We start from the raw sequence: 23,708 nt of genomic DNA, 5'->3' as shown, positions 1-23,708 counted from the left end.
TGCCTGCAGCACTGTTCTTCCTCATGACTGCTCCTGTCTCAGTAGGAGATTGTCCCTCAGGGAGTACACACTCATTTGTAGTGAGCATGGAGCTGCCTACATTTAGCAGCTCCCAAAGGATGTGTTGAGCTCAAAGAGGCAGCTGAAGTCCTGTAGGAGGGACTTCATGGCTACCAGAGTGTCATTTTCATGGTAATAAATGCTAAAATTCCACCCAGTTCCCTTTAGAGGTCGTGAAATAACCTCTGGGGAGCTCACCATTACTACTTTGAACATACACATATTTTCAGGATATCTACTGCCCTTAGCTTGAGTTTCCAAGATCAAAATATGCCTCCAGAGGATTTGGTCCCTTCCTCACCCTGTCTGAGAATGATGTCTATCTCTCACCATTCCTTCTGGTGGATGACTAGCAGACACTACCTGTCTGCTTTCATTAGACAAAAATAATTAATATATTTCCTTCTTTTTTGGAAGACACAATTAGGTTTGGACCAATAGCCTATGTGTATAGAAGACTGGGATTTGGAAAGACATTTCATACCCTAGGACAGCTGAGATGACACTAGATACCTACTTAGATTAATGAATCTTATCCTTTACGTAGGCGTCTTTACAACGTAGATGTTTGTGTGAACTACGTGTTTAAACTATCACTTTAGATGATATAGTCCACAGCAATGCAGTTTACCAAATACAGATTCTTGCGTTAGGTGACTAGACAGTATACTATCTTGTATTTATGTGCTGGAAGGGATAGTGTGTTGAACTAGAAAGTCCCTAGTGTCGAGAATTTCTAATTTGAAGCCTCTAAAAAATTTAGACTCAAATAGGGTCATAGAATCATTGAATGGTTTGGGTTGGAAGGCACCTTAAAGATCATCTAATTCCACCACCCCTGCCATGGGCAAGGACACCTCCCACTAGATCAGGTTGCTTAAAGCCTCATCCAGCCTGGTCTTGAACACTTTCAGGGATGGGGCATCCAGATCTTCCAGTGCCTTACCACCCTCAGAGTAAAGAATTTCTTCCTAATACCTAATCTAAATCTACCCTCTTTTAGTTTAAAGCCATTACCCTTGTTCTGTCATGCCACTGCCTGACAAAGAGTCCCTCCCCAGCTTTCCTGCAGGCCTCCTTTAGGTACTGGAATGCTGCTGTAAGGTATCCCCGGAGCCTTCTCCAGGCTGAACAACCCCAACTCCCTCAGCCTGTCTTTGTACGAGAGGTGCTCCAGCTCTTTGATCATCTTTGGGGCCCTCCTCTGGACTCATTCTGATATGTCCATGTCCTTTTTTCTGCTGGGGGCCCCAGAGCTGAATACAGTACTCCAGGTGGGGTCTCACAAGAGCAGAGGAGAGGGGGAGAAACACCTCCCTCAACCTGCTGGCTGTGCTTCTTTTGATGCAGCCCAGGATACGGTTGGCTTTCTGGGATGCAAGCTCACATTGCTGGCTCGTGTTGTTCTTCTTGTCCACCAACACCCCCAGGTCCTTCTCTTTGGGGTGGCTCTCAATCCATTCTCTGCTCAGCCTGTATTTGTGCTTGGGATTGCCCCGGCCCAGATGCAGAACTTTGCACTTGGCCTTGTTGAACCTCATGAGGTTCGTACAGGCCTACCTCTCAAGCCTGTGCAGGTCCCTCTGTCTGGCATCCCTTCCCTCCAGCATGTCAACTGCAGCCCACAGCTTCTTGTCATCTGCAAACTTCGAGTGAGAGTGCACTCAATCCCAATGTCCATGTCACCAACAAAGATGTTAAACAGTGTCAGTCCCAATGAATAACACCACTTTTTACTGATCTCCACTTGGACGTTGAGCCATTGACCAGCTCTATGAGTGCCACCATGTTGTGGAATGGACTGTTGTGGTTTAGCCCGGCTGGCAGCCAAACACCACACAGCCGTTCGCTCACCCTCCCCCCTCCCTCTCCGGGATGGGGGAGAGAAACGGGAAAGTGAAGCCTGTGAGTTGAGATAAGGACAGTTTATTAAGACAGGGAAAATAACAATAATAATAATAATAATAGTATTAATAGTAATAATGTGTACGAAATAAGTGATGCACAATGCAATTGCTCACCACCCGTTGACTGATGCCCAGCCTATCCCTGAGCAGCCGGCCCCCCACCCCGGCTAGCCACCCCTATATATTGTTCAGCATGACGTCAGATGGTATGGAATACCCCTTTGGCCAGTTTGGGTCAGCTGTCCTGGGTCTGTCCCCTCCCAGCTCCTGCTGCATCCCTAGCCTGCTCGCTAGCAGGACAGAGCGAGAAGCTGAAAAGTCCTTGGCTTGGTGTAAGCACTGCTCTACAACAATTAAAACATCAGCATGTTATCAGCACTCTTCTCATCCTAATCCAAAACATAGCACCCTACCAGCTACTAGGAGGAAAATTAACTCTGTCCTACCTGAAACCAGGACACACCATCAAGCCAATCCCTTATGCACTGAGTGGTCTGCCCATTATATCCTGTTGCTGTCTTTATTTTTTTTCTCAGTTTGTGTGGTAAATAGTAATGTTGCTGAATTTACAATACTGACAATGAATGAGAAATGTCTTAAAAGCCTGAAATTTTCAAAACATTTCACAGCTATTCATTTAAAAAAGTCATCATTTGAAGAATTTATTCCCAGAATTACACATGTAAATGGGTTGCTATCAACTCACAAATGGCCCGAGAACAAAGCACTCAAAAGGAACAATGCAATATTAGAGGAGATTAATGAGCTTCTGCATATGGATTCTTTAAACCCCCTGCTTTGCAAGAGTCATTTCAAATACATAAAAGAAAAAGAAAAGAGGAAAAAAAGAATTTCTCTGTGTTCTGTGGATCTGCATGAAAATCATTTCGTCTGTGAGTGACTGAGGAATTAACATGACTGGCAAAACTGTGGTGATAAAGTTATTGTAGGAAACTCATTGCCTGCCTGCTGGGGTGGTGTCTTTGGAGGATGGTCAGTGACTGGGAAAGCCCTGTTACACCTGCTGCTTCACCCTGTCCTGGTGATATTGATTACAATTATCTTATCATGCATTTAGTTACACTTGTGCTGTCTTGCTGTGAAGGCCCTCTTCTTGGAGTGATTGGTAGTACAAGTTAACCACTACTAAATCCTAACAGAGTCAACACCAGGTGTAAGAGCATTACTATTTGAGAGTCTACAGTCCCCATATGCTTTGTGCAAATTTACATAGGGCATCTGTGGTATGTTTCCCACACTCTCCATGATCTGCAGCATCCCTAATGATCAAGGGCCATGAAGTGGTAAAAACCTAGGAAGTTAGAGTTGTACCTTGAGTGATTGGGTGGTCCAGAATCTCCTCAGATAGTCTGTGCTTTGGTGAAAGAACAAGCCAACAGATCTCAATGGGTCCTAATAATGCTAACCTTTCTGAAAGCAGATTTTCATTACCTGTTGTGTGCTGAATGAGTTTTATGTTGCTTGTGCCATATTAACTGGGTATAATCAATCATGGGCAACAGGACTATGCAAACAAGACCTGAATGCAATGAGTCTTGGGAAGAGCTACAGGTCAAAAAGTGGCAGAAGTGCAACATCTGAAACTTCTGGGAAGGTACAGCATGATGACTGGTCATGGGCCTATTTTATTGACTGCGTGGGCCACCATTTGCTTATAAAACTCCTATTAAGGGAGATTGGGGACTGGGGTGACATTGTTATGTAGCTGTTCAACAGCACGTGGAGGAAGAAGACTGGAGGGGGAAGAGTTACATGTTGGTGCCTAGGAGATGATCCTGAGACTGGAACAAGCAAAAGTTTTGTCCCCCCCGATAAGTGTGCTTTCATTGCCAAACCCCAATGACCAGCACAATTTCTAGTTCAGATATTTTCCTGTGCCATCTAGCTCCAAACAGATATTGTGCAGTGCTATGAAGTATTCCTGTGCAAGAAAAATTGTTTCAGTTATATGAACAGGTCTTATACCCGCATATTTTTAAGGGTGTTAAAAAACTGAGAGGATGTAAAATCTCAGATACTAGGCTGGCTTAACAATGGAAGTGAGGTCTTGGAGAAAGACTGAGAAGATTGATAAATGCTGGCCTTATTGCAGTAAACTCTTGTAAAGAAAATATTGGCTATCAAATATGAAAATACCTTTAAACCTAGCCAAGAAAGAAACAATGAAATCAAATAAATTCAAATGAGAAATAAAACACACTCTTAAAAATTGAGAAAATTAAGCAACAATACAGTATATGTGAAGTAATGGATTCACTTCATCTCCTGAAGTTTTCACAATAGGACTGAGGCTTTTTCTCATGAATAACAGTGAAGGAGCATCTAGGTGCTCTTCTGGGAGAAAGAGTCTGTGAAATGCATGAGGTCACAGCATGCAATACAACTTTGCTTTTAATCTGTAGGATTTTATTTACCTGCAGATTTCCCAGTGGATGTACTGTGGGGAACAAGGGGGAAAATAAATGTTGGGCTTCTTCTGGTTTTATCAAAGGAGAGAAATGGGTCCTAGCCATTTCTAGGGCAGCAAGATAACTTATGTGACCTGTGAACAAATGACCAAACCAGTTATCTGTGTTGTACTTCTGTGACCATGAATGCCACTATGCCCTTGCCAGTGCTGCTTAGGAATCTCGGTGCAATGGGGGCTTTGGAAAGGGAGACTTTTGCTTTTTGTGTTCTCCATCAAAAGAGGCTGACTCCAATCAGAGGAGTTCTGTCCTTCTCAAAAATCACTGGCAGCCCCAGCTCATCACATTTTTAAGCTTTATGCCTCAATCAGGCAATTAATCCTCACCCAGGCAATTAATCCTGATCCAGAAGCCCCAGGCTATCCAGCTGCCATCATTGCTGCTGCTGGAGAGACTAACTACACACAGGGAAGGAAGCCACTTATAAAGGAGTTTCTGTGAGGAACTGTAGGCAGAATTATTCTAGAATTATTTGGGAGGCAGGAGGAAAAGTAGTCTGCAAAAATATTTTATAAGGGCCTGCTATGCATTGCCAGTAAGTATTAAAAAAAAAAAAAAAAGGGACACCTCAGACCCTTAATGACTTAGAAATTCAGAACAAAAAAGAAAACTAAGCTTCTAAATGCACATTCATAAACAACAAAAGATAAGTCATAGAATTACTGGTACAGCTCTAACATTGGCCTGTTTCAGTGCATTTGAACTATTTATTCAGTTGTCAGCAGATGCAAGTTAAAACATGCAGTTCAGATCATACTGTCTTTATCCCTCCCTGAGAATATCCAGCTTAAAGACACCTTTACCAAATACTGTGCCATTCACTGGAGAAATTCTCAAATAAAGACTTCATTAAAAACAAAACAAAACCAAGAAAAAAAAATTATAATCAAACAACTCACCAGAGAAACACCCCCAGAGAAAAGACCTGAAAACTTTAGGAACTTTGGTTGTTTCCCTTATAGGTCATCAAGTTCACTATCACCTTCCTTATCACACCAACAGAAAGGGAACGTCCCACAGCAGGGCTGCAGCCATGGCTTCCAGACGACATTGTACAGGGAGAGCTGCTGCGGTACTGGAGTCAGTGTTCTGCGGTGCTCTTCTATGGCTCTCCCAATCCGCTCTATCACAGCGTCAAAGAGGGGCTCAGTGTCAGCTGACAGAGGTTTGGCTTCAGAAGGGTCTCGTGAGAGGTCAAACAGCAATGGAGGCTCATGATGGGTCACGCCTTCCCCAAAACACGGGCAAAATCCTCTGTCGTAACAAGCTCCAGCCCCAAGTGGATGGAAGTTTGGGGTCACATAATGAGCCTTCCAGATGGCTCCACCTGGCCGGAAAGAAAGAAGGCTTGCAGTGATACTGGTGGTTATCACCAGGTGTGCATAACAGGAGTGAATGGTTTCCTAGAGTTTATTTTTGGGCACTGGGTTGCACTTAGCTCTATACTCACTAGTTGACATAACATTATAATTTAATTTAAATTAAATGCCACAAAATGAAATCAATAATTTCAAATGATTTCTAATTTTTCTAAATTTCTCTAAAGTTTCCAGCAGATATCACTTATCCCTGATTTTGATTTTTTTTATGAAGACATGCAAAAAAGATTTGGGGTTTCCATGGCTTGCTTCCTTGCTGAGGTAGCAGAAGGACAGACAAAAGACTGAGGAAAAGACTTCTCCATGAGACAAAAACGGCATGGACTTTCCAGGCCTAGCATTCAAATAGAGAGGTAGGTGAGACCCATCCTGAGCTCCAGTATCCTGCCTAGCATGACAGAGCTTGTGTCATGTGCCTGGAAGCTATGAGCAAGCACTTTTTGCCATATAAGTAACGACAATGATATTAAGTTCTTTATCACCTTATACCGGGAGCTACTTGGAAAGCTGCAGTCCCAGATAAAAAACATGTTAGATAAATCTGCTTTCTGTAGACCGACCTCAATTTTTGGAAAGGATTCTTGTACTCACTGTCCTTCTGGTACCACCGCACAGCATGTAAGTGAATGCCACAGTAATGAAACAGGAACTCGTGCTCTGAGTGCTCAACTCTTCCTTGCAGTAAAGGCATCAGATCCCGGCCATCAATTACCCTAACAGAAAAAAGGGAGACCATCAGACTGGGATAAGTTGTACGGTACTGTGTTTCCTTTGTACACTCCTGGTTGGAATTGACATCTTTGAACAAGGAAGAGTTTGTAGAAGACTACAAGTAGATGCTGAATCTCAAATGTAGAGATGAGGTGACTGAGCTGTGGTAACATTTATGTGTCTAGAAAAGGAGCAGGAGCGAAAAAGAAAATGTTAGAACCTTAGAACTTGTTTCCAAAGTAGATTTTCTATTGTCTTGGGAGAAAAGGGTCAATAATGACAGTTGTGTTTGTACCTGTCCTGTGGTACTACCCCTCCAGCCAGATGAGTTACTGTGGGGTAAATGTCCATAAGACTTGTAGGTTCATTGATAACTGTGCCTGCAGGTAACACTCCTGGCCATCTAAGTATCCCAGGGACACGGATTCCTCCTTCCCAGCCTCCCATAGCTTTTCCACCTTTAATAAAAAAAAAAAAAAAATATATATCATTGAAATAAACAGTTTTTACCTTTTAGATTAATGACATGGTATTAGCATAAAACTGTCTAATGTTATCTTCATGAGTCTTCCATACTCTCTTGATGTTACCACTAACTTCCTTCTCATCAACATCACTGATAATGTGTTCACTATATCACCCCATAAGTAGCCTTATTTAACCTTACTCCTTTTTGTTGTTTTACAAACACATTACCCCATTAGAACTCAGTGTGAATACAATTTGTAGGTCTAAAGTGATTACATAGCCAAGTTCTCCTCTCTCTTTTGCAACCATATAACATACCTGTTGCAGTTAAAGCAAAGTCTCAGATGTAAGATGCAGCTAATAATATTTGTAGAGAAGTTACACTTTCGTAATGAAAATTAGCTTGTGATCGGTCACTTCATGAGGAAATGACAGTTTAAGAATTATTCATTAAAAGAACATCTACACGTGCTAGGCTTGTGTATATTTTTGAATGCATAGTTAGTAAGAGACAAAAATGCTTCTCAATGATAAAAACAGTTAATCCTGAAGCATACAGTCTTATCTCATCTTTAGAGGTGTTCTGAGTAATTTGCTAGTTGTTGCTGGGTTTTCACCACCCCTGACAGCTCTTACCTCTGTATATTCCATTCCAACCACCCAGCTGCCTTTTGTCTTCTTGTCTTTCCAGCCAACCACCATGATCAGAGGCAAAGTAAACCAGTGTAGTACTTTTCAAGCCTTCCTTGTCAATAGCGTCTAGAACCTGTCCTGTAAACACAGGAATATATGTGCATTAAAAAAATCAAAAATGTAGCTCACACAATATAGATTTTACCCTCTGACTTGCAAACATTAAAAAATGTAGGTCTACTCAGTGTTTAAAGGAAGAGTTATGCAGCACTGAGATGTATAGATGTCATTTCACTGTCTATAAAAGCACACAAAAAAATGACATGCTCTAACCCCCTTATTATTATTATAAGAAAAGAGTGCAAGAACTACACCAGAAGCCTCTAGCCTCTATTGTAAAGGACAGAAGTGGTGTGCTATAAAAATATGGAAAGAAATCTTGATCCAAGATTCCCAGAAAGTAAGATTCTGCACAAGTGATGGCCACAGAGAAAAATGAGAAAAAATGTCTTATATGTTTATCTTATAATTTTCTAGACCTTTGCTAGTATTTACATCAAGTTACTGGTTGCATTTAACATATATTAACTATGTAAATCTTTTTTCTTGATCTGATTCTGACTTTTTAAGTATATCTGCAGTGTGAAAATGTTTGAAAGATAGGTATGAAAAACAGTTCTTTCTGTATATATACACCTGATTCTTATTCCTTTTACAAATGTAACTACTTTTCCTACTGCATGGCTGGATAACAAAAAAATATTCTCGTTCTCCTTGAAAAAAACAGGTTGAAAAATTACTTGAATCTAATTTCTGGAAACATCAATTAACATTTATGAACATTTCTGGATTAGTGAGTGGACTGAAAAATATTCAGTACTCTGCAGAATTCATCAGTCACAGAAAAATAGCCTGCTGGTTTACACCTGGAACTACTTTGCTTATCAGTTTTATCATCATCTTGTGTGTCCTGCTTAGAAACAGATAAGACATGAACAGAAGAGGCTGAAATTACATGATCTGGAATAATTATAGAAAGTTAAATAGTTCTTAGTTTATGTAGTATTTAGGAAGAGAAGCAGCTGGTTATCTTTAGAGCAGCCAAGGGGACATGGTTAAAACTGGTAAACACTAGACAAAGAAACAGATTCACTTGGTCCAAAACTGGAGAAAATAAAAAGCCAACAGAGTAAACCAACAGTGCTCATACAAGGCTGATGTTAGGACTTTTTTTCCTTTGCTTTTAATTTTCTTCCCTATTTTTTGAACAAATAACAACTGCATTTTTATTACATATTCACACCTAGGCATTAGCTAGAGAGACACTGTTATTTGCTATGGCCACTTACCCACCATCCAGTCCATCTCCTCTACGTTGTCTCCATATAAACCATGGCTGCTCTTCCCAAGAAACTTCTCTGTGGTGAGGAGAGGGGTGTGGGAGTGTAAAAAGGAAAGAAAGAGGAGGAATGGCTTGTGCTTATTTCTAAAAAACAGAAATCAATGCTTTGTTACTAGGAGGAGGGTTCTCAATACATACAGAGGTCAAGAATAATGGAAAATGGTATTATGCTTTGCATACATATTTCAGCAACCACTTCAGAAACATCTTACTTTGTAAGGTATTGAAATCCAGTGATTAGGGTCTGTCTGATAAAATAATGTTTCGTTCTCTTTTTTCTCTGAATCATACATAGAAAATTTTCACATTGAAACTCCACTTTCAGCTATTGTAAACCATCACCATGCTACTAAAATAAAAACAGCGAGTTCATTGCCTGTCAGTGGCTCCCCACATGTCAGTCCATACAATAAGGTTAATTCACAGCTCTTCTTCTCTTTCCCCTGCCCACACACACATTTCTGCCACAAGCTGTTGTTATCCTTTAAAGATTCACTGTTGAACTCACAAAATGGAAGAGGAGGGGAGGGGAGGGCAAGGGAGAGGAGGGGAGAGGGGGGAGGAGAGGAGAGGAGAGGAGAGTTTGGTTGGAAGGGACCTACAATGATGAACAAGTCCAACTGCCCAACCACTTTAGGGCTAACCAAAAGTTAAGTCATGTTATTAAGGGCATTATCCAATGCCTCTTGAACACTGACAGGCATAGAAATATGCATTTCCTCAAAATAGCCTATAAACATTCAATCCAACATGTGGAAATTTGGAAAGGTTATCCACTTCAATGAAGCTATGAATAACAGATGTCTTTAAGTGGCAGTTAATTTATGGTTTAATACTGTAGTGTCATTATTAGCATTATTAGTATTTAATAGGCATAATAACATTTATATTCTTCTTTACAGTTATAGATATTACAGTTTGCCCAGAGAAGCTGTGGATGCCCCATCACTGGAAGTGTTCAAGGACAGGTTGGATGGGGCTTTGAGCAACCTGATCTAGTGGGAGGTGTCCCTGCCCATGGCAGGGGGTTGGAACTAGATGGGATTTAAGTCCCTTCCAACCCAAACCATTCTGCGATCCTATGATTCTACAAAGACTTCACATGGGAAAAAGCTGTTGAAAGATATGCAAGAACCAGAATAAATGTGATCAGAGGAAATGTACTTTACCTTTCAATAAATGCAATGGACTCTCTCAAGATAAGGGATGTAGTCCTTTCTGTCACCATTGGCTGCTCAGTAATTTCATGGTTTCTCATCATAATGCAGTTCCAGTATCTCACAAATCCGTAGCTTGAGAACCAGGACACAAAGAACAGGAGACTAAACCCAGCAAGGCAGGTCAGTGTTTTCCAGCGGACTGGAATCAAGCCGGTGATTCTCCCTAGGGCAGCAGTGAATGTAAAAAGGCAAATCATCTGAGTGTAAAGCCAGAGTTTTCTTCTGAAGACTCTGTCCATCTCTGGTGCTTCTGTTGTTTGGCAGTCACTTATTACCGTAAAAGGCATCCCATAAAAATAATCAAACCCATGGTTCAAAGGGTGATGACAATGGTCATTGCGGGATTCACAGTTAACACCTTGATGCCACTTCCCTAGAAATATGCATTATTAAAATATAGAGTTAATATTTAAAAATGAACTTTTTCTCATTAAAAACATTTCTCAAAAAATGTTTTCTTTTCCTGCTTCTTCATCCTACAGATACATACCAAGTAGGTACTGATAAAATGGGGTATATCTTATAACTGATGAAAGTTAACCACTACAATTTATAAATTTCCACCAGAGTTATTTCCACCACCCAGTTAGGGTGCTCTGTATACATATTCATGCCTTGTAGCTTTGATCAAATGCAACAAAGTCTGGACTATAAAGGGAACAAGAAATAGGGAAGACCTCAGGTTTTCAGAACTTTGCAAAATGTATGGCTTTCCTGGAGACCTGTCAGGTATGAAATAGGAGGAAGGAGTCGTTTTGTAAGCACGGGTAAAAATAACACTATTCTGTTGTCTCTTTACCTTTAAGATGCTATGGAATCTTTTTTTTCTGGAAAGTTTTGGATGGCTTAATGGCAGTCCTATGGCAACACTCAGTGATGTGTTGGTCACAGCCACGGACAGTGTAATTAAACAGCTTGCATCTCAACAGTGAGTTTGCCAGGCAAACCATCAGATTCAGAAGAACTTGAGCTCAGGAGATCAACATTTATTATGAAATTGTACATATGTAAGTAACTTTGCTGATAATAGTATCTCCATATATTGGGTGAGAATAGAAAGCTTTGTTTTATAAACATTTTGTTACCATTTATTTGTATTTAATCAAGTTTTAAATCGTCAAAGCCTTTTTTTTTTTATTATTAATAATGAAGTCTTCATATATCAAAAGGAACACCTCATGGCTTTTTGCAATTGCAATAACATTTGTTCTTTATTATGAACATATGTCCACTATTATGATGAATGGCACATCAAAATCATGCGTTTCCTCCCTCTTAAGTCTATTCAACCAGACTGGTTAGGCACTTACACGGAAAAATAACAAGTTGTTTCATTTGGCTCAAGCACTGAGGCTTACAGATATGTGAATCAAGTGACCAGAATCTACTTTTTTTTTTTTTTCTTTCTCTCAGGGGCAGTTTAATTAATTTTTACAACCTCTGATGTAATGTAGGCCTTGGATACCAGATTTATAGATCAAAGTGAACTCTTAGAATTTTACCTGAAAACTAATTTGCAACCAGTTCTTATTGTGGAGTAAAGAACTGTGCACTGACAAAAACATATTATCCTAAGCAATTGGTTCACTATGTTACTAATACATATACTAACCGTGACCCCTGAGTAGATTTCAAAAGAATTGCAATGCATTACAATAGGAGCAGAAAAATCTACTTTGGAGGGGGAAATGCTACTTTTTGGATGTAAATACAAAATTATATTATTGGTGGATAAATTATTTTCAGCTAAAATTCAGTTTACCTCATAATATATTTAGAGCCAGCTATAAAATGAGACAGGTTTGTAATAAACATACAAATGTATTGGTCATAAATAGAGGTGCAGTTAATGTATTCTTGGACTTCAGATGCACTTCAACACCTAAATCTCTAGCTGAGGTCAATAAAGGCTTCTGACATGCTGCAAACGACTCAATACCATAGATAATAAATTGTCTGATTAAGATAAATTAATCTTTGAGACCCTGCTATACAACGCTGTATTTCTGACTACAAAGACTTTGTAAAGCATTTCCCAACATAAAGTCTGCTTATCACATCAAGCCACAGTTTATTAGTAGGACTTAACTTTGCAGTCGCACTGGCTGTGCTCAGAACAAACCAAACACAAACCACTTAGGTGAATCAATTTAGTGGCTATTCAGCTGTGGTGATGTGGGCATGTGCTGCGTAAGATTTCTTGCTTCATGACTCAGCTCGGGAACATTTGTATTTCCTCAGTCTGTGAAACTATGTGACATATCTAAGATAAATAAATATCTGAAACTGGATCATGACAAAAATTTTACAACTGTAATAAAAGAAAGTCCTGTAAAATATAAAGTAAAATGGAATTCTTATTAATGCTGAAGGAGGTAATATTTCATGGGCTGTACTGAAATATTGGTAAACTACAGTGGCATGCTGTACTTAAAGAAGAAATAATTATTTTGTTTGTTTTTGGAAGACCAAATCCTGTGACATTTTGAACTGATCCTATTGCTTTAAGTAGCAGTTGTTCTCTTTTCTACAAGTTGTCTGCTCTGCTCTTTCCAAAGCATGCACATGCATCTTTGCATGAAACTCATTTATATGTTTCTTATTTAATAGCACTGGAATAATTATCATATAAGTGGTAGAATAGTATTTAAGGAATATTTTTAACAACATATTTTCCAGTATATCTTTTAACAACCACAGGTCAATGTGTTTGAAAGCAGGCCAACAGTAAAGATTATTTTTTATCACATATTTGTTCTTTTAAGAGAGATTCTTTTTGGTCAGGACTTCTTCTTGCATAATATTCTTGTATCAGGAAATAAAAATATCACAATTGTGATATAAGCAGTTGCTAACCAAACCAAATGGTCTGAATGGAACATCTTCAGGAACATCTCCATACCTATGAGTCCTGTGCTGTAGCCTTGTTGCTGTAGAATTTTGGCAAAAGTGGTTTCATTTGGAGGGAGCCCTCCTGAGCCACCATTCCAAAAAATAACGCGATAATTGTTTATTGCATCCATTCCTACAAAATATAATAAAATCTCAGTAAGTACAACTGGTAGTCTTATCGAATATACTTCCTTGTTTCCTGGTTTCATTGGTATTACAGTGTCAAATGTTTATCCTAATGCTGTTTGTTTAGGGAAATGAATCTTGGACAGTGTACAAGGATGAGATTTAAAAGATTTAAATCTCTCCATTGCATATTACCTATCCTTCTTTGCACTTCATACTGCACCATTTTATCTGGAATAGCACAGTCATAAAGATGCATTTCTATGTTGCAGTGGCATCCAGGCTGCATGCAGTATACTGGGCTGCTGTGTTGGTGAGGGCAGGGAGCAGGGCAGGGAGATTTCAGCCCTCTCTCAGCCTCAAACTCCAGCTTGCATAAGGCTGCCTGCAAACTCACAATGTCCCTGCCTGGTGGCAGGGCTTGTATACAACTGCTGAAAACCACAGAGAAGCTATATAGCACCCTAGTCTTCTCCTCAGGTTTACACCCTGTTATTCAGCATTATATGCTGGCATAACCTCATCATATAATGTAATGTGAAGTATGAAATGTCTTGGAAGTGTTGAACAGCCCTGCTGTTACAGGGGGACACAGAGTCTATACAAGTTCATGTGCATTTTTCAGCTATCTCAGTGGGAGCTGTCAGGATGAAAGTAGGATGACGTGTCAGCTTCAAAATGCCTCAGGAGTGAAGGCACTGAAGATTTTTGCAATAGAACAAGCATTAGAGTCACTGTTAGAAATGTACAGAGCTATTTGCTTTTCATACCTCTTCAACTCAGGAATGCATTTTGACAGGATAGTATTTTTTCTTCAAAAACAGTACTGGGAAAAATAATATAGCTGTCAAACTGTTATATTGTAGGACAGATGAATTTTGATTTATAGGTTTACAAAGCTGACCTGTAAATGACTCACTCTGCATGCAGACTGGAGGGAATGGACACAAATCTGCATAGATCTATTCTGTCCCCTGAAAGGCTCTGTTATTTCTTATGTCTGATGAGGAGTCCCCCAAAACCGAAGTTAAATGTAACCAGTGTTTTAAAGATGTGTTACTTTTCATACTCTGTGTAATGACTTATTTGAATGAAACAATTTGTACCAACTCCATTCTGGCTGCAAGCTGTGCAATACAGCACCAAAATGCAACCAGAGTTACTAGCTGGTGGGGAGTGAGCTGCTCTGCAGAGCTGGTTCTTCTCTGCCTTACTTCCCTCCGGGCTGGTTCATTGTATGCCATAAATATAGATGCAGTCTCCAAGGTACTAGACCTAGCTGGTGAGTCTTTTGTGTCCTTAGTGAGCGACGGTAAGTCTATGGCACTTCATCTCTGCACGCCTTCATTCCTTTGTGCCCACTGTATGACACTCTTCCCTTCAGCAATAAAGCAATGTTTAAAGGCCACTTGGCTGTGCAAGGCAAACCTGATCGGAGGGGATATCGGCCAGTGAGGAAAGCTGCTCTGCTTGGGGTGCACAGTGGAGCTGCAGCGATGTGTTGGGTCAGTTTCACTCCTTCCTTTGCTAGGCGATCGATGTTCGGTGTCCTAAAAATGCAACCAACACTGTTAGGTATTATTCAGAGGGCCTTCAAGGGAATGAGAATGAGGAATAGTACACTTATCTTCATTTTTGGAAGTTTATTCTATTTGAATTATTTTGATTTCTTTTATTTATTTTCAAGAAGGGAGATGATTTTTTTTTCTTTTCATTTAACAATAGCTACCTGGATAAATTTCAACCCAATCATTCCCTCTTATTTCCTAAGTCCCATGAAGTGTCTTGGCAAAATGCATCCCACTGCTCTTGAAGAAGAGAACTCATGCCTTGGGGATGATGTTATCTTGAAGGCTGAGCCATGCAGAGCCTCATCACCCGCCTATCTGAAACTTGCCAGTTGGTGCCAGCAGGGTGAGATTCTGAGATCTTTGCTGGATGAGGTGAGTGCTCCCACCAAGTCTGCTTTTTTTTTGCAGAGAAATGACAAGCTGGTAGGAAGCCAGCAGGCATTAATGTGGCATAATTTTTAAAGAGTAGACAAGTTCTATGTCCTTGGGTCTGTATACAGAAGTATTTCCCAGTAACATAGCTCATCACAGTGATTAAAACTGTATTTTTATGTGAGACTTGGAAAGAATGGCAAAAGAGTTGAATGAGGTAATGAGGCCTGATACATTGAAAGAGGAAACAGCATTTCTATCTTCAGGTATGTGCAAGAGCATTGCATTTCTCAGTGTTGGAAGGAATACACAAGAACTATTCACATATTTCCGGAGTGGAACAGCTCTGGACAGCAGAGTTGGCCCTGGAAATGCCCTCTAGTGTGTGAGATAATCCTGGTAGTGCTTTATATTTACATAGTGACCCCCTCAGGAAATCTCCCCAGTTCTCCAGTAAACAAATCTGAAGAGAGCTCTAATAGTTGATGATGGGCAGAGGATCGCAGGCTTACAGGAAATAACACCAGGTCTGTTCATTATTACAGTCTGTTTCCTTACCTGATAGTATCATTCCCATAGCAACCTACATCCCCTATGCCAAGATCATCAGCCATCAACAAGACAAAGTTTGGCTGTGTGATGATGGAAAGCTGTGCCAGTGGTGGCTGCAGAAGCAGACCGAAAATCACGGAAGTGACCAGGGATGTCCTGAAACATAGAAGAAGGAAAGAAGCCAAAGGTCTGTCCATTCATCCCTCCCACTGCTCATGGCTGAAGACCTTCCCACATGAGCTCGTCTGTAGACCAGATCATTCTCTGCCCAGAACATAGAGGGCATCTTAAATTTTGATCACTGACCCAAACAGATGTCATAAAAAGGAAAGTGTCAGGAGCATAAATTTAAGATATCCTTTCCCATTTGTTTACAAAATTCTCATGAGCAGTGTGTCCCTTGAGAATTTACACATTAAAGATGATGAGGAAGTTATTTTGCTTTGATAATTTGGGATGTTTCTAGAAATTGGTTTGGGAAACTGAGAATTTGGTCAGCTTCTGCTGACATCCTTCTTGCTCAGACTGAGACCTTTGTGTTAAAAACAATGGTAAGAACAACAACCAACCAAAAAGACAAAAAAAAACCATTGTGAGTATATTTTATGGATAAACAACCTCATTCTTTTATAATATGATATTCTGTCATTATTAAACTTAGATCACTTTAGATTTAATAATGATATAAAAAGAATTCATGAACTCTTTTCTTACCAGTAAGATGTTAGTTGCCAAATCATTTTTGCATTTGGAGTGTTCAGATCATGTAAAACCAAGAGAAAGAGCCTTGTCATGTTTGCATCTTCCTAGCAGTTAAAGCAATAAAAATAGATAAAACTTAATCAAAGCCCTGCAACATTCATTCTGTTTTATTTACTTTAGTATGACTTTGATCAGCTCCTAAATGAAGAAGAGTAAGGGCATTAAAGTAATTTTATTGATAGGACTTCTTCACTTCTTAGAGGAATTTTGCTCTTTTGTGAAGTTTTTCTTAAAATAGCAAAATATTTCTCCTTTGTTACATGACTTAGCTTTATAAAAATACTTACTATTCAGTCAGAAAGGAAGAGAAGATCTTTTTAAAACCTAGTCCTCAATATCATTATTTTTCTGTAATCACAGAGACAGAAGCAGCCTGCTGCTTCTTCATATAATGTGCCAAGTTTCCTTTCAGGCTTATGAGGGATATCTTTAGCCGTAGAAATTCTAGTCATCTTCTTTCAATGATGACATTTTCACAGAAGACACCAAATCTGTGTCCTCCTGTTGTTTGGCTTTATACTGTAAGCTGAGCCTTTTTCCTTCTTTGTATGTGTCAGATTTCAGGGTTTTATGCTATTTTCCCCTTCTCTGTACAGCTTTCTGCAAAGGTTCTTCTGGATCTTTCTCTTTTACTACCAGGAAAAGACAAAATGTTAAAAGGTTTTAAAGTTGGAGCCGAGTGACCAGGCTTTTCAAAAGACTCCTTTCAATTTTATCCCATGTCTGGTTGAATTATCCCAAGTGTCCCAATTTTAAAAATCCTGTTGGTTTAACATTTGTTTTCCAGAAATTATACTATTTATCAACTTAGTTAATAGCTATGGTTCACACATTTTATTGATCAACACTCCAAGCCTCGCGGCGAAAGCTTTCGCACATTTCTGTGCTTAGAAAATTGATATTCAGACATGTACAATGCATAAACGCTGGTGCAGCATTGCTATCTACAGACATTCAAACTTTGTTTCCTTTATCTGAATTTGTGCCTTTGGTGCATCCTAGGCCTCTACAGGAAAGATACTTGGGTACAGCTTAGCCATGTTTTATGTATACATGCTACATGCCTCCAAAACAGGTGAAATTAATGGTAATTGGAAGGGTTTCCTCGGAAGCTGCCTGTGAAACAGCAGGTAGAATACAGACAACAGCTTGCTGTGCTGCATGACATTACTCCTGCCAGGCCACTTCCTCAGTGAAAGCAGCGGGAGTGCTGCCAGAGGAACCCTAGCAGCTCCTGGGGGAATAAAAGGGATAATCAGAGCATTTTTTCCCTGTTCCTCACCTTTTTGAGAAATTAGAGAGGGCCCCATGTACCCACACAGTGGTGGTGCTGACTAGGCCACGAGCACTTTTGGGAACAAAACCTTGTGGGGCCTGCATGGCTCTGCTGCGGGAACCAAACACAGCTTCAAGCAAAACTCATTCCTCCCTCTTCCATTAGTTAACCCCCTCAAAAATAACTTAGATTTTATCTCTTTTTTCATCCATTTTAATAATCCTGGGATGGGGTGGGGGGAGGTTGTTATAACTTGCAGGTCTTCCTTACCTTACTCTTTTGCTTTACTGACTGAATTTTTAAAATCCATCTCTGCTTTTCTATCAAAATTCTCACAAGATACTGAGATCCCAATTCAAGCCAGTTTGCATAAGATAAATTATTCATATTTTCAGATAGGCTCAGATGCACTTTTCACATTCTTTATGCTCAGATGCTTTTCACAAAAACAATACCCACTTGTGGCATCAGCTACGCAACACTCACTGAAAGCTCTTCCAGGTTATATTCCATTCAGTCTGCTACTCTTCAGTCTGTGAAAATATCTTCTAAATATTCCTTATCTGTAGACTTCATATAGATAAAAAAAGCCAGACTCACTCATGATAAGTTCTCTGCTGCCGATTCACTTTGTACTCAGGCATGGATGAGAATAATATTGTTGTAAAGGGAAATGCCTTCGAAACACTTCCTCGAGATATTTTTGTCTGCAACAGCAAGAAACTTTTTCAAACACCCGTTAAAATTTTCCTGAGCATTTCCAGAGACAGCACAGAAGAAATACAGTACCTGGTAATATCAAGTTAGGCTCAAAGCAGGCAGCTGATGCACTGGAGTGTGAGCTTATTTTCAGTCGACTTAAAACCATTCCAAATTTTTCAGCACAGCAACTGCTACTACATCACAGCATCTAACGTCTGTTGCTGAAGGCAGTCCTTAAATCTGCCCTGGCTGCTCATGCACATTTTTTCACAGGAAAGCCTTGCTGTACCAGAGCTGACAAGCCGCTGGATGGTCTGACTTACACTGGAGTCCCTCAAGCTGCACGTCCTGCTGCCATTCGCACAACGATGACATTCATACAGGCATGAAGGTCAGGCTGGGACCACCAGAGATGTACCTAAAATGCTTTCTGCCCAGCCACCATGTTTTCATGGGCAGCAAAGGACCTCCTTCAAGTCTGACAGGCTCCAATGAAAGACGCTATAAGTAACAGTTCCCAATAAACCTCCCCGCATTCCACCAAGGAAAACAGAAACTTGCTGTACTTACAAAGCAGCAATTCTTTGCCTGTGGAAACAGGAATGGAGTGCATATCTTCACTTTGTAGCCGCCCTGAGCGCCTGCAGTGATGACAAGGTCACCTCTGCACATGCAGTAAGAAGCAGTTTCAGAGTGTGGGAAGGAAATGACAGGAAGAGACCTGAGTTTGCCTTTGCGGAAAATGAGTCATTCAGCTTCATATCTGAGCACTGCCTGTTTTCTAGTCATCACTCAAATGGATGATTTAAGTTAACATGTGGGCTAATGCTTTCTTTCTTGACTTTTCTTCTTTGAGTCCTGTTGTACCGAGTGTTTTGGGAAAATGTGAAATACTAACAAACAACAATCTTGCACTGCTGACAGAGAATTTCCTGTGCTTTCATGCCTTAAAAGAGAAGGGATGTTGTTACAAGTTGGTGGTTCACCAGCAACTGCAGTGCTCAGGTTACTTTGCTAGTGGAACATGTCTGAGGCTAGTTACAGCACTGTACAGGACCCCTATTCCACTCTCTCCCAACCCAAAATTTCTGTGCTGGAGAGGTTACAGCTGGCACACACAGAAGTGATGTGTTTGGTTTCCCTTCTCTCCTCCTACCCTCAGTGCCTGCTTCCTTATCCCCACCCTCCTCTACAGTCACTCAATCTGTACATCTCCAGTTCACATTCCCCTTCACTTTAGCACTTCAGGATTCATTAACACACATACAGTTTCTGGTTGTCTGATGCCCTCTGCTGCTGTATGTTTTCTAAAATGAAAGCACGTTCAGATGCGCTGCATTTTTCTGTCCAGAATGCAATCAGTCCCAGTGCTGACTGGGGCAGGCCCTCCTGCAGCTGGGGTCTCCTCCACAGCTCTTCTGTTGCTTCTTATGTTTTTCCATGACTTCTTGCAAATTGTATAGTATTTGTAATGGAAAACCACAAACTATAACAGCTGCATTATTTACTAAATTTAGAGCATAGCAGAAAATTGAATGCACATCTACAGTGACACTGCAGGAACATGTCTTCCTTGTTTTGCTTGTGGCCTTCTAACTCATAAGGAGCTAGCCCAGATCACTACTGTGTAAGCAGCACTCCTTAAAACCTGGCTACTGGGAATTGCCACCTGGGCACAACTATAGTGTAAGGAAGATAAAGGAAGAAGAGAGGGTTTTGTGGTTTAAGGAGAATCCTCTCACAATGGCAAGTGGTTTTTATTTTGGTGTTTTATCTTGGAGGGGGAGAAAGATGAATGTCCTTTCACTGATGCCACGTACAGAGGGCTTTTTCATAAAGTCTAGGCAAAGCTAATTCTGTTCCCTGCCACTGCGCTATCTGTACCTATTTTCTGTGGGGAAATCTTCAGAAAGCCCATATTCATTCTGAATTATGAATGATTGTGGAATTTTGCAAAAGTCTTGCATACTCTTGTCTTTTAGCCTTGTTTTCTTTAAACTAAGGGCTGGAGGAAATATCACTTACTGACCTTTTTAAAGTACATCTAGGAGTTTGAAGTCCCATACTAGTAGCAGTTTTATAGTAGGATATGATGATTAAGAGTCTCCCTCTAGTGACTAATTTATTTTTGAACTCTTGTTAGGTTTTAAAGAATATTTGGCTCATGCTCTATTTTTCTAGAAGCCATTGCTGCTCTATTTTTCTAAAAGACATTTATATCTGTTTGCAATGATGTAAAACGGTGTGATTTCTTTGAAGTCTGATTTGTGTTGGGTTTTCAAGGGGTGAATGCCCACCAGCAATTGCAGAGCCTTACCTGTCATCCTGGAAGCAAGTATTCCAGGTTTGCGTCATCTGAAAGCAACTTGGTGCTTGCACTCCAGGATGGCTCTGCAACATTAAATGGAGTGCAGTAAGTGGGGGTGACTGGGAGACATGCTTCAGAAGCGTGCTCATGGTCTAGGTTAAAGCAGCAATTCAGGTGCTCCCATTACCTACCTTCTTCTGGCCTAACTTGGAAAACACTTGGCCACAAGTATCAGAGAGCAATTCAGATCACTTACACACCATCTAACCTCTCAAGGGAACCTAAAAATCTGTGGGTGTTTCCATTCTGAAAAGCAATTTGCTGTGGTGTAGTCTAAGCCAGTGTAAATGGTAGGGGCCAGATGCTTGCATGTAGGTATGATCTAACTCTTCAGCAGAGTGGGGTGGGAACTAACCCCAAAAAAATTGAAACATTTTTTTTTCTGTATCTTGCTCCCTTGATTTCTGGTGGATTTTTCTATTAGAAACAGTGAGGAAGGTGTATAAAGAGCCCCTAAAATGGGAACAATGCAATGAGCACAGACAGGAACACAAGAAGCTCTGTCTAAACACCAGGCAGCACTTCTGTGCCATGTGGGTGAGGAGCCCTGGCACAGGCTGCCCAGAGAGGTTGTGGGGGTCTCCTCCTCGGAGATCTCCAAAAGCCGCCTGGAGATGGGCCTGGGCAGCCTGCGCTGGGTGGCCCTGCTGGGGCAGGGCTTGGGCCTGGTGGCCTCCAGAGGGCCCTGACAGCCTTGGCCACTCTGTGGTTCTCTGATGCTGTGAACCATGATTCTGGACTTCCCTTTCATGAATCCCACCTTTTACAAGAGAGGCAGAAGTTATCTCTCTTCAGCTGAAGAAAACCTGCAGTAGGTGATCCTCAGTGGAAAAGAAATTGTCTTCTTCTTGGGCTTTCCTGCACAAGAGAGTACACAATTCAGACTCTTGAGGCCCTTGTGCTGCACTTGGACATGCACTGATTTTGTCCCAGGTTTACATATGCTGTTTTTTCTGTTGCCTGCTTCCCACTCACAGTCCTTGTGTTGTCCCACAGGGGTGGTCACTTCTCTGTCTGTCACTCCAGAGGGACACCTGGCTCTTCTAAGCACTGTATCATCAATCCCGCTGTTGACCCCCTCCAGACTATGCAGGCTGAATAAGCATCTGTAGCAGTCTGATTTGACACTACTCTTTAGGAACTGTCATGTGTAAGTTAAATGATTTAAAACAGGCAGGAGGTCTCTCATCCTCCTTTCCATTCCACTGAAGGTAGAGATATCCTAGCGTGTGAATATATGTATATATATATATACGTATACACATACCAGAGTTTACAGAGCTTATTTCAAATATTTATTCCTTTTTCCCCACATGATAAAGAGAGCAAAATAGAAGATTAAGTTTTTAGGTAGTTGAGATGGCTAGACTAAAATGTACATTGGAAATATTAGGGAAAAACAATAAAACAAGAATGTATTGATCTTACTGCTTGAGAAACAGTGGTGAGATGTGAAAAAAAAGTCATAGATTTCCTCAGACAAGCTACAAAATACACAAAACAGATTTTTATTTTGACAGTCTGCAGAAGCAAGGACCCTATCTAACATGTTATTAAAAGTGCTGCCCTTTAAAACTGCTTAAACCAGTAATAGGCTGGGATAAAGCATGTGCTTGAAACTTGGAGGTATTACCTGATCCTGTGTTTTGCCATCTTATGAAGTTTCCAGCAGTGCAATAGTTCTTGCAGATACCGAGAGCTACACTCTCAGTGGGGTGCTAGTCCAGCTATAGGGGGATGGTTAAAAGACTAAAGTATTTAGTTTCAGTCTGTTTTCTGATGCTGAGAGCAAATATACTCATACAGCTTGAGTCTATCTAGAACACTTATGACAATTTTATAAAATATTTTTACTAGCATGGTAATTTATAAGGTAACACAGTGGAAAACTACAAGCGACTGTTGCCACTAAATGAAAAGAGCTAGATAAGGCACTCACAAGGTGTTACAGATTTTCAATATTTTTCTAAATTTGAGTATGAAGTCAAAAATACATTTATGCTAACATACTTTATCAAAGATTTTCAAAAGGAAGTATAGGAGGTTTTAGTTTCCATTGCTTATTCATTAGCAATTAATGACTATTAATAATTGGGCATTATATAAAATGCCAGTAAAACAAATGGCCTAACAACTTTGAGTGTTCCATATTCAAGTCAACCTTTCTTTCTATTGAAAAGTGATCCCATGATAAAGGAAATAATGAGGATGAGAGACCTCCTGCCTCTTAGTAGTCATTTAACTTACATGCAACAGTTCCTACAACATGAGACAGGAAATCTGTAATTCAGCATTCACAGAACTATGGGATCTGAAAAGATGAAAAGTCTTGAGACTCCTTAAAAAGCTGGAAGCAGTATCATAGAGCATGCGTTGCATGTAGATTATATATGACTTGCAGGGGACAGAACAACACTCATATTTATCTGTAAAGAGCCCCAGTGGCAAAGCTGAAAAGAGATCCTGGAGTACATTTTGGTAATGACTACTATTCTAGAGTTATAGAAATTATGTGTCTTGTTACTGCAGCTCGTGTGCCAACTTAAATCTATCTTCAGTATTTTCATGGCAACTGCCACCAGTTGCAGTGACTGAGTTTTGAATTTCAAAAACCATGACATGATTTGATTTCAAGATTTTTGAATTGTAATCCTCACACTGAGAAAACAATGAAGAGAAAAAAGGGTAACGCTGGCCTGTACATACAGAGCACTATGGATAGTTCTTGTTAAATCAAAGTCCTTTTAAATAGTATTTTTGTATTATAAGCGTGGGGAAGAGCATTTGTCATTCGGAATCAAGGATCCAGTTCAGAAAA

The 23,708-nt window shown here is 40.3% G+C and overlaps 1 protein-coding gene across 3 annotated transcripts; it reads right to left on the bottom strand.

The window, feature by feature from the left end:
- Positions 1 to 2,046: 2,046 nt before the first annotated feature.
- LOC118245825 (arylsulfatase D-like) lies at positions 2,047 to 19,194 on the bottom strand. 3 transcript variants are annotated; one of them, XM_035542336.2, is made up of 12 exons: positions 19,093 to 19,194; positions 18,421 to 18,527; positions 16,497 to 16,588; positions 15,789 to 15,938; positions 14,716 to 14,837; positions 13,172 to 13,294; positions 10,219 to 10,642; positions 8,997 to 9,133; positions 7,651 to 7,785; positions 6,842 to 7,004; positions 6,427 to 6,548; positions 2,047 to 5,783 (listed from the first exon to the last, which is right to left on the bottom strand). In XM_035542336.2, the coding sequence occupies exons 3-12, from the start codon at positions 16,574 to 16,576 to the stop codon at positions 5,413 to 5,415; spliced, it is 1,827 nt and encodes a 608-aa protein (XP_035398229.1). In that variant the 5' UTR covers positions 16,577 to 16,588; positions 18,421 to 18,527; positions 19,093 to 19,194; the 3' UTR covers positions 2,047 to 5,412. The 3 variants fall into 3 exon arrangements, with proteins under 3 accessions (XP_035398229.1, XP_035398228.1, XP_035398227.1); XM_035542335.2 differs by lacking the exon at positions 19,093 to 19,194 and adding an exon at positions 18,610 to 18,785; XM_035542334.2 differs by lacking the exons at positions 18,421 to 18,527; positions 19,093 to 19,194 and adding an exon at positions 18,307 to 18,390.
- Positions 19,195 to 23,708: the final 4,514 nt, after the last annotated feature.

Source organism: Cygnus atratus, chromosome 1 (assembly GCF_013377495.2).
Source record: "Cygnus atratus isolate AKBS03 ecotype Queensland, Australia chromosome 1, CAtr_DNAZoo_HiC_assembly, whole genome shotgun sequence".
In the NCBI taxonomy this organism is placed as follows: Eukaryota; Metazoa; Chordata; class Aves; order Anseriformes; family Anatidae; genus Cygnus; species Cygnus atratus.
The sequence above is the reverse complement of the archived record's forward strand: the minus strand, read 5'-3'. Positions and strand labels throughout refer to the sequence as shown.